The sequence below is a fragment of the Trachurus japonicus genome, chromosome 20 (genome assembly GCF_045865225.1).
Source record: "Trachurus japonicus isolate A0001 chromosome 20, Traja_1.0".
NCBI classification, from domain to species: Eukaryota; Metazoa; Chordata; class Actinopteri; order Carangiformes; family Carangidae; genus Trachurus; species Trachurus japonicus.
In genome coordinates, this window is record NC_140926.1 from 13,212,901 (window position 1) to 13,229,347 (window position 16,447).

The 16,447-nt window shown below is 44.5% G+C and overlaps 1 protein-coding gene across 2 annotated transcripts in view; it reads right to left on the reverse strand.

The window, feature by feature from the left end:
- Positions 1–698: 698 nt before the first annotated feature.
- sulf1 (sulfatase 1) overlaps positions 699–16,447 on the reverse strand; it is a 38,261-nt gene continuing 22,512 nt past the window's right edge. Inside the window, exons 8-19 of one of the 2 annotated variants that reach the window (XM_085763661.1) lie at positions 16,169–16,297; positions 15,505–15,561; positions 12,729–12,855; positions 10,236–10,449; positions 9,413–9,659; positions 9,197–9,293; positions 8,967–9,061; positions 8,742–8,813; positions 7,679–7,851; positions 7,330–7,472; positions 6,966–7,089; positions 699–3,202 (exon numbers count right to left, since the gene is read on the reverse strand). In XM_085763661.1, the coding sequence (XP_085619787.1) occupies positions 2,196–3,202; positions 6,966–7,089; positions 7,330–7,472; positions 7,679–7,851; positions 8,742–8,813; positions 8,967–9,061; positions 9,197–9,293; positions 9,413–9,659; positions 10,236–10,449; positions 12,729–12,855; positions 15,505–15,561; positions 16,169–16,297 (2,485 nt within the window). In that variant the 3' untranslated portion in view covers positions 699–2,195. The remainder of the gene's footprint in view (positions 3,203–6,965; positions 7,090–7,329; positions 7,473–7,678; positions 7,852–8,741; positions 8,814–8,966; positions 9,062–9,196; positions 9,294–9,412; positions 9,660–10,235; positions 10,450–12,728; positions 12,856–15,504; positions 15,562–16,168; positions 16,298–16,447) is intronic. The other variant, XM_085763663.1, reaches the window with a different exon arrangement.

Consider the following 16,447-nt stretch of genomic DNA (forward strand, 5'->3'; position numbering starts at 1 on the left):
GGTTTATTGATCAGACCACCTCCCCTGCTAATGCTAATGGAGAGCCAAAAGTAATCTCTGCTGAGTCATCTTATGATTAAACATTTAAACCATTCACTGAATACTAAGGATGCTAATGAAACTGATTGTAAACACATCTGGTAAAATATCTTATCAATATGATATAATAATGTGCTTTAAAAAATAAAAATGTGTTAATCCCTGACAGAGCAATAAATTGCTGAAGGCTCTGCATTACAGTGATGAAATAACAGAGGAGAGTGGAGAGTCATTCCAGCTGAGACAGGCAGGTCTCTGGACACAGTAAATGAAAGGATGATTTTACTGTACTGTACACACACATACTTAGAATTCAGCGTCCTGCTGTTTTGTTGAACTACTACCGATACAGTCAACTTCAGGTCGACTGTGAAATTTTGCTTTAACACATCCTTCCTTTCGTCAGTGTCCGAACTGAGAGTGGATTTCCCAGACAGAACAGAAGCTGTATTCTGAAAAGTCGAGCTCTTATTGCCTTGTGTTCCTCAGGAGCAGAAGTCTAATTGATGTTTGTGAACACTTGGTTTACAAATGCCTTGAATACTTGATATTTGTCATTAAAAAAAACACAAAAAAAAACCTCACCTTGTCTGATTGAGTTATTGTAAAGGTCTGTTTATGTGGTGGTGGAACAACACTTGAGGCTGAAACATCATTGGGAAGGTTGAAAGGGTTTATTTCTTAACAGCTTCATGGCTTTCCTGAAACCAGAGTTGCTCTAACACATCTACACACACTGTCAAGAAAGAAAAGGAGAGCAGCAGGTTTTTTGAAGAACCTGTTTGATTCATCTTGTTTTCTCCGAGATGAACCAACCGTTTGCTCTCGATGGCCTTGTGGTTCTTAGCTTTATGCGATGCTTGCTGAGTGTTTTTACCAACTATACCGTCCAAAGACAAAAGCTGTGGCACATTGTGCCGTCGTATAACCAGATTGAAGGAACCGTAAAGTTACATTCAAGATGAATTGTCCATGTGCAACACTATTACTCTGGATTATCGAAGCACTACGTCGTACAGCACGAGATTAATTGGTGACATTTCCATAAACAAAGTTACACAGTGAACATTTTCTCACCCCCCGGTGATTGTGTAAGCATTCGCTCTGTGATTAGTAAGGATCATTTGACTTCAAAAGAAAAAGAAAATGCTGTGAATAGTGACAAACGTGCGACTCAGAGCTGGTACAACTAATCAGTAAATAGTGCCCTGGAAAGAAAAATAAACACCAGTTGTGTGCGTTTCTTTCTTGCCTGCTAAGAGAATCAGATGTGTTTGCTTCAGCTGGATAATTCACATGGTAATGATGTGTAAACCTGTCACTTAGAAATGTATCAGCTTCTATACTCACTGGTAAATTGTGCCATGATTGTCTAAAAACTTTGTGATCCTACTTTTGCCATATTAAGAAAAGGCTAAAAAAAAAAAAATTCCCATACAGAAAAGTTTAAAATATTTCAAAATAAAAGCTCTCTGCGAAACAGATGTAACGTTGACAATCCAGCTGTTGTCTTAGCTTTGAAAGTAGTCAGTCAAAATAAAAATGATTCACTACGGACATAAATTTCAGCACCACAGACAGAGGGTGAGTGTCATCGTGTGGAAAAGTTCAAAAGTGCATTTGGGGTCAGTTTTTTTTTTTCTTCTTAATTATCTAATGGGTGAGTGGTTACTGTTGTCGTGCAGTATCCTGTAACAGGGCAGGTTTAAGATAAATAGATTTTTTTTAAAGACTGGAGCGTACCTAAAGCTGACTAATGCTAACCATCCATTCACATGTTGAAATGGTTTCACCACTCACACTTGTTTTTCATAAAAACATTAAAAACATCAATGGTGTTATCTGTCTGGAATTAAACTTTTTACTCCCAACACTTCTGTTTAGCTGCATTAAGGCTTTTTATCTTTTCTAAATATATATTTGAAAAAAAAAAAAAAAAAAAAACACAAAACATAACACTGTTTACTAATAAACGTAGGCACCTGTAAAAAAATAAACAATAATTTTAATACTCATTATACAACTCTGACTGACTTGAGGTGGCATCACTCGCCATACTAGCTCTTGGCGAGCTCATCTCCCAATCACTGCGTCTCTGTGGCGACCGGCAGCCCTGATTCGCCGGCTGGCCAGCGCGTGCGTCTTGTCTGTCTGTTTCAGAGGGTCTGATTGGAGGGTTGAGGCAGAGAGCCGCTGCCCTCGTAGTCCAAGGTGAGGGGCAGCGTGGCCTGAGGCAGTACCTGTAGTACCACCCCGACGCTCTGGGGGGCGCTAGTCTGTGTGGTGGTGGTGGTGGTGGTGGGGGGGGGGCTCCCGCTGGTGCTGGTCTGCACCTTGGGCCTGAGTGTCTGTGGGGAGAAGGGGATGTAGCCCTGGGCCTGGAAAATGTCCTCCTCCTCTTCGGGGTCCAGGCCCAGGCCCAGGCCGAGGCGCTGGGGGCCCGGGGCCTCTCCGTGGCCCAGCCCGGGGTCCAGCTGGTTGTCGTGTCTCGTCTCCAGCTCCGTCAGTCCGTTCCCGCTGAACACGTCCCCCTCGATCTCCTCCAGCTGCCGCGCCCACGCATCACTCTGGAAGATGACCTCGTCTCTCCTCGGATCTAATGATGATGGTGACGATGATGACGCCGCCATCTCTGGTGACGCTGACATGACAGACGGCCCGGGTCTGTCCATGAGCCTCTCAGGAAGGTCGTTGACAATGGGTTCTAGTTTCCCCTCCAGTGTGGGCCTGGGTGTGGGTGGTGGTGTTGGTGGTGGTGGCGGTGGTGGTGGTGCTGATGGCGTTTTGCTGGGGGCGGGGGTGGCGAGGCGAGCTTCTCCGACCCAGCTCGGCCAGACGTCGCCGGCTGGGGCCGACTCGTCTCCGCTGCCCTCTCCGAAGCCTCCACCCCCGGCCCCGGAGCCCAGCTCTGGCAGGGTGGAGTCGTCGTCGTCGTCGAGCTCGTGGGTTCGGTTGAAATTCTTAAAAACGTGTCGCAGTGCAAACATATTATCTACATCCTTCTGGAAGTTGACCCAGTTGTCTGGGCCGGGGCTGTAGTCAGGCCTACATTCATAAAGGCTTTCGTTTATGCTATACAGATCCTCCAGTCCCTGCCAGTTCACCTCCTCGTCTGTCAAGTTGGGGAGCTTAACCCTGTCGTCCGTCCCATATCGGCTGAGTGCTGCCAGAGAGAAGGAGACACAGCGTGAGGATCGGGAGCAGGAAGAACAGAGGGATCTGTATCATGTTCAGCATGCAGCGACTTCCAGTTCCCACAAAAGCAGCCAGCTCCATGGGGTACGAGACCCCAAGCAAAACACACACACACACACACACACACACTCACCACACACACACACTCTCACCACACACACTTGGCCAACATTAGATCAACTAGATAAACACAGCATCCACGTAAAGCTTAAGCCATGAGTAGTGCAAACACATGCTGCCTTAGAAATTCACATTAGAAAGACAAACTGAAAAGAAAAAAAAAATTAAATAACACATCATAACAGACTAACACGATAAGCTGCACAAGAAAAATGGAATGGCACAGTTAATGATAGGCCTGCATTGGATTTAAATGCAAAGTCAGGCAACCTGGAATGAAAAGAACTGAAGAGCAGACAAACAAAAAAAGGTGAACAACAAAACAAGAGGCTCAGTAGCAAAAAAATAAAAAAAATAAATAGGAGATGAGCTTGCTGCTGAATGGTGTATCCCCAGAGAAAATAAGAAAAGTCAAAAAGCATTAGGAAAAGAGAGGCAAATAAAGGAAAATCATAGCGATAAGCTATAAATCAGTGTCTGGCTCAGTTTCATGTCTGCAAGTAAAAAAAATAAAAAAAAAAACGAGGAAAAGAAAATATCATATCAGTGCCACTTTTTGGGTGAGCTTTCCTTGTGCCATCAGCTCTCCTGTTATCTACTGCAGCTAAGCGGATGGAGATGATTTGTCAAGGCTCAGGGACTCACAGGAAGGAGAGGCCTGGTCTCCTCTTTGACCACTTTCGATGCTGCTGCCGCCTGGTTAGCAGGTGCCAAGAAACACAGGTCAAAAGGGCAAAAGGTCAGTGGGAGGACAGAGAGGTCACAGCAACTCAAGTGTCCACTCTACCACTAGCTAATGGCCTGAATGAGGACTACATGTGATGACGACTGACCTATTTGTGGGTATGGCTGACATGGCATGGAGGGGTGATATTGGAACAGTTCAACATTTTGGGCGAGTTGTTCGTCCCGTATCCCAAAATGTTGAACTACTCCTTTCATTTAGAATGTGATGCATGAGCAGGGATGATTCAGTATCATGCATTGTCATTCACATGCACTTGATGCTTGAGTTGGTCTCAAGTAGAAGCGCATATTTAGCTTAGCACCTCCCTTCATGACTCCTGGATTCTTTTTTATTTAGCCATGCTACATTAGGAATAGCTTCTTCATTTCACTGTGGGGGAAAACTACTGGACATGTTGCACTCTCAAGCAAAAGGTGTGAAAATATGCGGCAGAGGAAACTGGTAACGCTGATTTCACGTTCAAATAGCTGCAGGCTGATAATAAAAGGTGAAGGCAGGTTGTGTGCACAGAGGTGACATAAAATGAAGCTGCTTTAATTGAAAAAAAAGAAAAAAAAAAAGAATGACAACTGAAACTTCTGTTATGATTTGTTAGCGTGTCCCCAGCATGCAGCCACAGATCAGATCAAGCGCTGGCACTCCATGGATGGATGGATTAGTGGGAATGAGGCGATTCGGCCCATGCAGGTGTTAAAGAAAAAAAGCCACTGAAGATAAACAAAAATTGGTGGATACCTGTGTGGCTCATAGCTTCCTCCATCTTTACCTCCTGATCGGGGAAAATAGAAGCAATCGATTGTTAATGCTTTTGATTCAAAGGGATGTTGGAGGGAAATAAAAAAAAAAATAGATCATTCACAACCGAAGACTTTCCTCATGCACAGCTGCTACTCCCTATGGAGAAATGCAATTATTGGATGATCAGAGGGAGGAAGGAGGAAGGAGGAGAAGAGAGGTTTGGATTTGACTGGAGGGAAACAAAAAGAAGAGGGGGGAGGGGGTTGGAAGGTCATGTGATCAGTGCTGGATGGATGAAGAGATGAGGAGTGATCAGAACAAAGTGGTTTGTGAGGTGGGGAAGTCAACCGGGGTTTTCCCCTTCAAAGCAAAAAATAAATAAAACACACACACGGTTATCCAGTCAGGTGATAATGATGGTTAAGTCACACACCACAAATAGATGCGAGTAACTGCTAGATCCATTTCACTCTGCTGGTAAATTTTAATAATCTATTTCTCCAACGAAAACATCACTTGATGTAACCACAACAGCCGTTTCATTGGTCCACGGAGCTGGCATCGTACCGGAGCGAGGGCAGCCAGTGCGAGTCAAGAGATTTTCGGCTGCTATGTGACATGTGTTGGCTCCGTTTTGACAAGTCCAGCATGCCAGCACTGAAACACAATCAGTTTTCTCAGAGCAGCTTGGCCGCTCCAGTGCTCCACTCTCCAGCTGGTAATTACAGACATAAAGTTTTTATCCTCAGGACATAAACAAAGCCGCCAGTTCATGCCACACACGAATGCTACAGCTCGGCCTTATGGGCTTAGGTCATCACGACATTACTTATTAACCACCTCCGTCGCTGAGATGTCTGCTCTCCAAGGATGTTTTGGACCATGTGGTGGTAGTAAAAAAAAACAAAAAAAACATAGTGTGGCTGATTATAACAGTGATGCATGACGGGCTCAAATAAAATGACAGCCTCAACTGCCGTGATGACAGCATCCTCCAAATAATATCTCTAACACTCAGTGAGTCATAAAGGGGAAGATGGCCAGGACACACAACTGTAATACAGCCTTCTATACTATAATTCAAAAACACAGTGCAGTGTGTGTGTGTGTGTGTGTGTGTGTGTGTGTGTGTGTGTGTGTGTGTGTGTGAAGGGGGGGAAATCTCCAGCAGAGTGGAAGGTCCTGGGCTCAGAGAGAGGGATCATATGTGCATGAATGTGCGTCATCAAGAAGAACACGTCAAACAAACATCAACACAAAAAAAAAAAACACAAATAAGGTGATTTCCTTGACCTCCACCTGAAATGTCATCTCATATCATTGAGTTCCCAGGCACATGCAGCATGCAGATATGTGCACACACACATACACACACACCACTGAGACGGAAACAGACTCAAAGCACAGCAGAGGATTAGACTGAAATACTGCAAACCTGTTCTACAACCCCTCAGATTACCATCCCAGCATTTACTGTTGTACACTGGAAAAACTCAAATGTCTTACCAAGAATATTTGTCTAATTTCTAGTCAAAATGTAATTTCTAGTCAAAACAAATCTCATTATACTTAAAATAAGACTCATCACATTAAAAAGTAGCTTGTTTTTAGACACTTTTTACTTCTTTCAAGCATATTTTTACTTGAAATAAGTAGAAAAGTCTGATAGTGGAGTAAGTTTTTCTTCCTTATTAGTACAAGCACAAAAAACTTGCTTTCACTGGCAGATTTTTCTACTTATTTCAAGTAAAAATTTGTTTGAAACAAGTGAAAATGATCTAAAAACAAGTTAATTTTTAGGTGATGAGTCTTATTTTAAGTGGAAAGAGATTAGTTTGAACTAGAAATGAGGCATTTTGACAAGAAATAAGACAAATATTCTTGGAAAGATTTTGAGTTTTTGCAGTGTATTAACAAATTGAATCATCCATCCCAGGTTAACTGGTTCATCTTCCAGTCTTTCTCTAATTCCTCTGTGTGCAGAATCTGTTTCCATCTTCGTTGGCATGACAGCTACCACTAGACCCATCATGTATGCATCAGTCCGGAGGTCCAACACACTCATGGTGTATTTCAGGAGAATAAAGTTAAGGAGAAACAAACAGACTGAGAGTGAGAGTTTTACCTGTGTCCAAGCCTTTAGGTCGAGGGTTACACTGCTTGTAGCCTTGACAGCTTCTCATCTCCATGAGCTGAGCGTGGAGCGAGTTCAGCACGTCTCGATCCACGGAATACACCGCGTTGGTCAGCTGCAGATTTAAAAACAATCTTGTTTTAGTGTCGTGATGTGTTATGTTTGGATAAAACAAAGCAACTGAATAAAATCTCATATGGCTGTTCCACACATAAAAACCATGGACATGACTAAAGAGACACTTTTATGGGCTGAGTTTTATAACGCAGGAGCCAATGAAAACGCTTGGAGAGAGAGAGCAGACAGACACAGACGGGAAGCACAGCTGAATGACAGTAGACAGATGTTCACCCACCTGGTAGGGGTCACTGTTGAGGTCAAAGTACTCCAGGAAGCCAGTGGAAAACTCGCAGAACAGCGTGTTGTGAGTCTCGTTGATGGTTCTCAGGCACCAGTAGGTGTTGTTGTTGGAGCTGGTGCACGCGCAGAATCCACCCACTAGACAGTAATGAAGAGTCAGTCGGTTAGTGCAGCTCGTAACGTCTGAACAGACCTCAGAAAACACACTGTTATGACTCTGGCTCTACCCCATCAAAGCACAGTTTGACCTTATTACAATGTTGGTGTTTTCTAGATTAAAGCTGGAACTAATTATATGTACTTCTACTGTATTATGAGCAGCTTGAGGTCAATATACGACGTACGTGTCCAGAAGGGAGCGGTCTGCCAGTGGTCGTTGTTATGAGTGAAGCATGTGAGGCCGGGCAGGCTGCAGTCGTCTCCTTTCCTCTGCCGCTTCTTCTCCTTCCTCTCCTTCTTCCGTCTGCGGATCTCGTTGTACAGCTGGGCCTTCCCGTCTATTTCCTGCGCAGCCTCCCTGTCAGACGGACACGTTGAGGGAATTACAAAACAGTGCGATGTAAAGATTACATCAGCCCTCCCTTTACCCTCCCCTAACCACAGTGGAGCAGGATTCTGGACGGGGACTTCCAGAAGGCATCAACGATGCCAGGGAATGACAGTCTGTTTACTTTCATGTTTAAGCTCTTACTATGTCCAATTTTCTCTGGGATGTCATACTAGCCACTGTCCCCTCATCCTCCCTGCATGAACACACAACAGGCACTGTGTAAAAAAAACCAACAAAAAAAAGAAACAGCTGCTTTGTATTGGCATAATCTGTTCCCAATGTTTCCTGGTGCAAGTTGATCACTGTGTTTGAGGGACTGACTGATTTCCCCTTTGTTGAGTCATTCTATCTTTCCATGCTACTCAATCACTTCCAGACACACACACACAGACACACACAGACACACACAGACACACACAGACACACACAGACACACACACACACACACACACACACACAAATAGATCCCTGGCCATACATCTGCTTTGTCATTTAAACTCCATTCAGGAACCAACCACTTGATGAAGATTTCTAGATGCCATGACTCCCTCGGAAACCCGTGTGTGTGTTTTAGGGGCCACAAATATTGTCAACACACCACAGTATGCACACATACACACACATACACACACACACACACACACACACATGCTGGACTGGTCATCTGGGATCTACAGGGATTTTTTAGTGAGAAGGTCACATTTAAACACGACATGCAAAGACCATGCAAACATTGAGCATAGAAAATACACAATATTCACACACTTGGTTACAGATTTCAGTCAGTATTCATGTGTGAAATGAGGAGTGACACTTAATGAGCCGAAGCCACAATTAAAGGGAAAAAAGAAACTCACTTAAACGGATGGAGCTGATCATTCCTGTTCTTCAATCTCTCTGCCTTGTTTCTCTCTCCTTTGCTAAAATAGCTGGTTTTATAAACAGAGACAGAGACTAAGGATCGTAGAAGAAAACTTTATCTGTGCACTCCAACAGGCTTTGGCCTGAGGCCTGCAACTGTATGGAAATAACATTACAGACTGAACAGAAAGTATTTTTGAGGTGATACGTAAATGACTGACCTCTTCTTTCCACAGTCGCACTCGTCTGGACGTGTCCTCTTGAGGTGTCCTCTTACTTCCCGGAGGTTTTTGATTTTGTCTTGAAGTGCTTCAATCTGGGTGGAAAAAGATATGCAACAAATACAGCGTATGATTGATTTATTTATCATGACAAATCCCTCTGACATCTGGCAAACAGAGTAACCCTGACGATTGCTGTGAAAATCACAACCTAAGCTGTGTTCACTCACCTCCTGGTCCACATAGCTCTTGTGGTCTTTCCAGGCTCTGGAGGACTGGTAGATTTCTCTTTCACAATGGACACTATCATTCATCAAAATATAACACCTGAAACACAAGCAAAAAAGAAAGTACACACCTCTGTTAGGATTTTTATTAAAAATACAAATGAAAACAGAAGTCACATCTTTCATGAATTTAGATTTAAAGGGAGACTAAATTCTTACTTGTGTGTAACTTTGACTGAGTTGGGGTATCCCACAGCATTTGTATCATCTGCCAGCATTTCCTCCGAGCCGTCATCTGTCCCCAGGTCAAACTGTGCGTCCTCTTGGTTGTAATGACGCTTTGAGATGACACGGCGGCGGACAGCTGACTGGTCGTCTGCTTGGAGGTCAATGTCGTATATCTGACCCTCAAACTCCACAGACAGAGACCTGGCAGGCCGAGTATGGACAAAACGTGGCCGAAAACCTATTACAGAAAAATAAAACTGAGTTAAACCATCTTTTCATGCTCACATTTCATCAATTAAGTGTACTTATTTCAGTAACGACAACACTGTTGGTTTCCAGATTAACTAAACCCCTTCAACATACAACTCTGACTCCCTCTCCTATTATAATACTTCTTTGGCCCATTTCTGCAGTGCATCTTTAAAAGGATTATCAGATGTTCACTTTTCTGTTGCACCTTTCCCAAGGTACACTAGAGGGCATCAAACCACAATTCCAGCAGAGATACACAAGGCAACATCCACAGAGCAAATTCCAGGGCTTGTCGCAAGATGTTTGCTATTCCTGTGCATCTGTCTCCCTTTAGAGTATAAATAATCCATTACAGGGAGTCTTAAGCCTTCACAGACTTATTTTTTTCTCCAAATGGTATTTGGACATAGACATCAATACAATGTTAAAAGTTCAAAAATAACTAAACAGTCTTCCCCATGCCAATAGCTCCACCTTTGAACTGAAATAATCGTTTGCATCCAAGCGTGTATCCCTTCAATTTACCGTATATTGTTTTAAAATATGTGATCCGTGTACTTACGCTGACCAGACGAAGAAGAGAACTGTCGGTGGGAGCGGCGTTCGGCTCTGGAGGCTCTGAAGAGAGCGTCCCCGCAGTCACAGCCTCTCTCTTTGTTGTCATAGCTGCTGCGAGGCTTCAGGCTGCGGGCCCTTTTCCTGGAGCCCTCTTTGGAACCGCCTTTACACTTCTGTATCCTCCACTTCCCTGTAATCTCCTCCACACAGTGCCATTTCTGCAAGCAAAACCCAAACAGAGTAAAGAATAGCCCTTCATAAATTATTTTCTCTGCAGATTCCCCCCCAAAAAATTAGAAAAATAAAGAGTGTCCTTGATCCGTATCCTTTTAAGAACCTCCCGTATGTAACTACAGCAATGAACATTTTTTTTGGCATAGCTAAAGGGCTATAGATGTTAACTATATGAAAAATGAAATCTCAGATTTCACGACAAAGCCTTTGGTTTTGTGGCAATTTTAGAAGACTCCTTGGGCAACACATGCTTCTGACAGACATATCAGGCAAATCTCAGCCTGTGGGGAAGAATGGCATCCAAAAGCAGCAGGAAAGATAAACCAAAATGACCACATGAGATGAATTGGGTCTGTCTGGTGTCTAGAAAACAAAGTGGAAACTCCTATCACTCTCACACCGAGTTTGCCCGTGCCAAGTGCGTCACCGGCAAAATTGTGTAAATACATATCCACGCACTCGCCTACATCCTCTGTCTCTCTAAACACCCATTCCCACTCGGAGAAGAAAGTTGAGGCTGATTGCCGTGAGTGGTGCTGCTGGTTAGGTCTCGGATAAATGGAGGAGACACATCTGCAGAGCGCAGCACACATGATCAGTGGTGTGTGTGTGTGTGTGTGTGGGAATGAGGGTCTAAAGGGCCATAAGGCAAATCTGGTTTCTTTAGGAAGATTTGACAAAGAGCGTATGGACCCAATAGAGCTGCATTATCAGAATAGACATGTTGAAGAGGAGCAAGAGAGAGATATGTTGTCACTTAGGGATGAAAACAATCTTTGTCTTTCTTTCTCCTTCCTCTCTCCTCCCCCCTTGCTTGTGCTTTTATGGCACCACAGTACCAGAGCAGCAGCGAGAAAGAATAGATGGATGGGAAAGCGAGGAGGAGGAGGAGGAGAGGAGTGGTTGGTTAGGAGCAGACATAGATGACCATACAAGCATGAAACATGAGTGGTAAGTAGAAGATTCAAAGAACCACAAGTCACTCACATTGTCATATACCGCTGAAAACATCCAGTAATAGAGGTTCATCCATATCCCTGGTGACTAGATGCGGTTCACCCACAACAAACCCATACTGTTATCGTATTATCGATTCCGAAGGACGGCAACGAGTTTGTAACAAAAGCACAACAGAGACTGAGCTCTACAACAGTCTGGTCCGTCTGATTCCAGAGACCATGTGGTCATATTCAAAACAAATAAACAAAACATTTCGCAATCCAGAGTTAAATCAGGTTCAAGACGAAGGAGGTTCGGTGTTCTTGTTCAAGATCCCTTTAACTACTGCGATACAGCGCTTCGGTGTGAGCCAAAGGTTTTCATCCGTCACAGGGATGTGAGTCGACATGATGCTATAAAAATATACAATAGATAACATGTTGATTGACATCTTCCATTTAGTTTTTATGTATGTTTGTCAGAAACAGAGGAAGAGTTTGAATAAGAACCAGTACACTATGATGAAGATATCAAGCACTTGTTTCCTGTGTTTATTCATCCTTTTCCACTGTAACTGTGTATGAAACACTCCACCGACTTTCAGGCTGCTCTCTGGGAGGCCGTGCTAAATCATGCCAGACGGGCCATTTATGACCAAATCTCATCCCTCATGCTACGCGGCAACATATCATCATGTGCACTGCGAATGATTACAGCTACAAGACGAGGAAACGCTGTACCCACGCTCTCACATGCATGCACACAAAATGGCACACACACACACAACTGGAATTACTCGATCGCTGTCTTTAATAACCGATTGTTACAAACACACATTTATGCGACCATAAAATGGATCTGGGTTGCATTAGTGAACCAACGCCCCCACCCCCCCCTCCCCTCTCAGAAACTCTGTCTGTCATTTCACGCTACCTGAAACTTGTAACAATTTGTATTGTTCTGGTCGGTCTGTTCCAAGGCTGTACTGCACCGTACCGCCTGGATGTTGGTCTGCCAGAAAATTAATGGGCTCAGATGAAAGGAAGTACCAACAAATGAACGCACCGCAGAACAGTGCAAAAGGGTTCAATTACAGACCAAATGATGTACTGTAAATGAGTATTTCACTTGGGGCTCTGCAGAACAGTTCAACAGGCAGAGCGGAGGTCATTTCCAGTGTGGTACTCATTACAGTTTGGGAAAGAAAAGGATCGGCGGGATCCTCGGCGGATGCGTCGTGGGAACTCGTATCTGTTCACAAAATATTTGCAGAAATAAGTTCTTCTGTGCTGTGTCTGTGTGCACGTGGGTGTGTTGGTTTTACCTGTCCAGGCTGTTCGCAGGGCGTTTGGAACTCGGCCTGCTGGCAAGTCTCTTTGACCTTCTTGTACTTGGGCAGGCTGTTGGTGTGCTGAGTGCTCACTGAGTCATCCTTCTTCCTCAGGATCTTCCTGCACGACACACAACGAGGAGGAAATTAACAACAAACACACCTATTCAGAGAGTCAATGCATTTAAAAGTATTACTGAACTAAAGCAAACTAAATTCAAGTTTAATCCCCTTAAAGAGTCCTTCATTTTTCTTTTTTTTTGGACTTTCTGTCGCAGGCCAGTGTGCTTCTCATGGATAAGTTATGTATTTGCGTCCGCCAGAGGGATTTGGTCACGAAGCTCAGCTCAGCCTCACACCAGCGCTCAGCTCTGAGCTGTTTGACCTCAGCTTGGCATCACGTTCCACTGCCCCTGCCTCCTCCTCTCCTCTGTCACCACCACAAGGACCGGCTGAGTCTCTGCGGATAAAAGCCAAGGCCAACCCCCCCACCCCCCCATCCCCATCCCCTTTATCCCTCTGCTGTACCCCCAACTCCCCCTGCCAACATGGCCTGGCTGGCTGCTCACGACCCACAGACAGAATGACGGCGACAACGGAGCAAAGGACAACCTGTCCCCTCCAAGAGTTGGGCCGTTGTCTTGTCCGGTTTCTGGTCTGCCACACTGTTCCAGGGGCAGAGCAGCCAACGTTCACACACTGGGCCACTGGGCCTGGCTGTAGTCTCTCAGCCTTTAGCCATGGCTGATTAAAGAGCTAGCAGTCGCTGTCGATGTCAGTCCCTGATGGCTGCGTTACGAAAATGATTAGATTCTGAAAAAAACATCTGGTCTAGTGCAACTGTGTGAGGCTTTAAACTTTTATTTTTTCCTTTTTTGATATGTATTACTTTTGTTTTCTTTGTTTTTGTTTTGTTTTATTGTACTTGCGTGTGTTTATTCTTCATTAAGTCAGTATTCTGTCCCTCTTAGTGTAATTCTTTGTATTGGTCTTCTATGTATTTCTAATGTGTCTTTTTTTTACTATTACAACAACCTGCCTGGGGACATGTGTACAATGTCTATTAATATGCGCCGTCCCCAATTTAAATAAATAAATAAAATTAAATGAACATAGTAAGCCCCAGCTGTCAGTCAGCGTTTCCAGGCTCCGAGGTACAGTACCGTGAGGTCATGGGAGGATATTAAATCATAGAGGATGTCACGTGAGTCTGTGCAAAAAAAAAGGCATTAGCTACTGTGGGGAGTGCCGCCCACATCTGTGTCTGAGTAACAGGGTGAAAGGCCTGCGGAGGCTAATCTCAGCATTTAGACACAGGCGCACAAGCAGACAGCCCCTATAAACAGTGTAGATTAATGGTGGAACGGATTAAAAGAGCTAAAGCCCCCGAACAGGTCAAAGATCACACTCCTCATTTCATACGGAGCGCGGTCCGCGGACCGGCTCGTTCTTCTGTCACACAAACATGCACCAGTTGGGAGAGTGATCTGCATGTGTGGCAGCAGAGCTCACTGGCTCCTTTCTTCTGTGTCTGCAGATGTTGACGCAGTTGCTGGCAAATGGGAAAATAAGTGGAAAGGAGATGGGGAGGGCCAAGTCAGCGATTTGGAAGAAAATAGGAATTGTGAGGAAATGATAGTGTGGAGGGGGGGGGAGCAGCTGTATGGCAGAACGTGACATACTGTAATATACAGTATCATTATCCAGCACGATCTGCTCTGAGCCTTTGTTACCGTTCCCTCCTCTTTCATCTTCATACCATGACCTCCATGTCTTTTTTGCTTTCTTATTTATTTCACTGCAACCTTTTTTTTTTTCATCGCCACGGGCACCTGTGTCATGGAAAGACAAGCTGGATGGGATTATTCCTCTCCAAGTTGTCAGGTTTCTGTCAGTACACCTCTGGCATTAGTGCAGCTTAACATGTTTAAGTGAACAAAAGCAGCCTGTCAGATTGGAGGTATCATTTTCTGCAACATATATCTGGCGACAGAGGAGAAGTTAAATAAAGATCTGACAGGCTTTGTGAGGGAGCATTCACTGTATGCGATTGCGTGCACTGCGCACAAAAAACAGTCTTGGTGGGGGGTGGGATGGGGGCGGGTGGGGTGGGGGTGGGGGGGGGCGGAAACAGTCAAGTGTTGGCTGTAGTGTGGCTGCTGCATTCCACGCTGGGAGGCCTGGTGACATGTCCTGTGAGTGAATCGAGTGTGAGCCTTCCAGCCATTCCTCAGGTAACATCATCCTGAGCCTGGCTAGCCTTTGTTTATTTTGCATGTGTCTAGCTCTACCATGTTAGTGAAATGTATCTTCCGCCTGTCTCCGCCTGTGCACGAACTGCAGGCTATGTCAGGTTTAAAGCCACGCTTGTGTGTTCAATATATGCAAGCCCCCCCTCCCCTCTTCAAAGGACAAAGACTCTGCTTATTTTTCTTGCAAATGAGCAAAAGACTTGGTTTCATACGTTGTCAGCGCCTCGTGCGTGAACTGTCATAATTTGCCAGGCCGCTTATAGCTCTACCAAACAACTTAGAATATTTCAACCTCTTCCACCGTCGCTGCCGTCCAAACTGGCTGTGGTCAGGAAATGTCTGTCAGATAACGAATAAGTGGGAAAAGCGGCTGTGGTGCTGGAAGAGGTACGTGCAGCGGGGGCTTTGCACATTTTGGGTTCATTGAAATGTTTTGTCAGGTTTGTGTGACACACAATGCTCTGCAACGACATGGATGTGCCTGTGGTGTGGAAAGGGAATAAAGAACTCAAGTTTACCCTCGCTCCACCAGGAATGTGTCCCTCCAGACTTTGGGTTTCCGGTTGGGTTTGAATCTGGGAAAACAAAACGTAGAAAGTTTAGAGAATTCATACGGCCCATCATGCACTCACCATCAGCTACAGTGTGTCGGGGAACGCAGCTAGCCAACATTGTGGAAGTTGATCACGGCAAGTTTACTGTAAGACCTTGTGGGTTTTAAGAGAATGGTGTAAATGGCCTATGAGCATTAAATGGTTTGTCCTGGTTCTTTTTGTTTCCCTTGAAATGTTTCCGATGACCTGATTTTTTTTTCTCTTTTGTTCAGATAAATAACAGCCAGTCCCTTTTTAAATGCCCACAGTCAAGAATAATGATCCTGCACGCACACTGGACAGTTTGTACAGTAGAAGCAAATGATTCAACTTGCAAACAAAATCTACAGGAAACTTCATGAGATGAACCTCAGTGACTCCCAGCCAGAGTCCCTGGGCCAAGGAAAATCCGCCAAATTGCCCTGAACCCACTTTGTGCGCAGCTGGAGTGAAAGCAATCATTTCGGCTGTGGAAATTTGCATTTGCTCAAAAATTGCCAATGAACAGAACTGTTGCACATATCATGCACACTGTGCAATTACTGTGCATAACATCCATTACAGCATGGCATGACAGATCCATACAGACCTATTGCCAGTCCTGTCCTGTTCCAGCAGCTTGAGGATGGACTTTCCATCCATGTCGGGAGGGGTGTCCAGCCCAGCGATGTGGAGAATAGTGGGAGCTAGGTCAATGTTCAGCACCAGATGAGGGTTTCTGAGGAAGTACATGCAACATTAGTTCACTTAATCCTCTGAAATACATAAAAAAAACCTAAGTAAGCAGAGCAAATAAAGATTCGATTTCAAGGAATGAGAACATACAGATACATGCAGTCCAGAACTTTCTTGACTTTTACAATGTGGA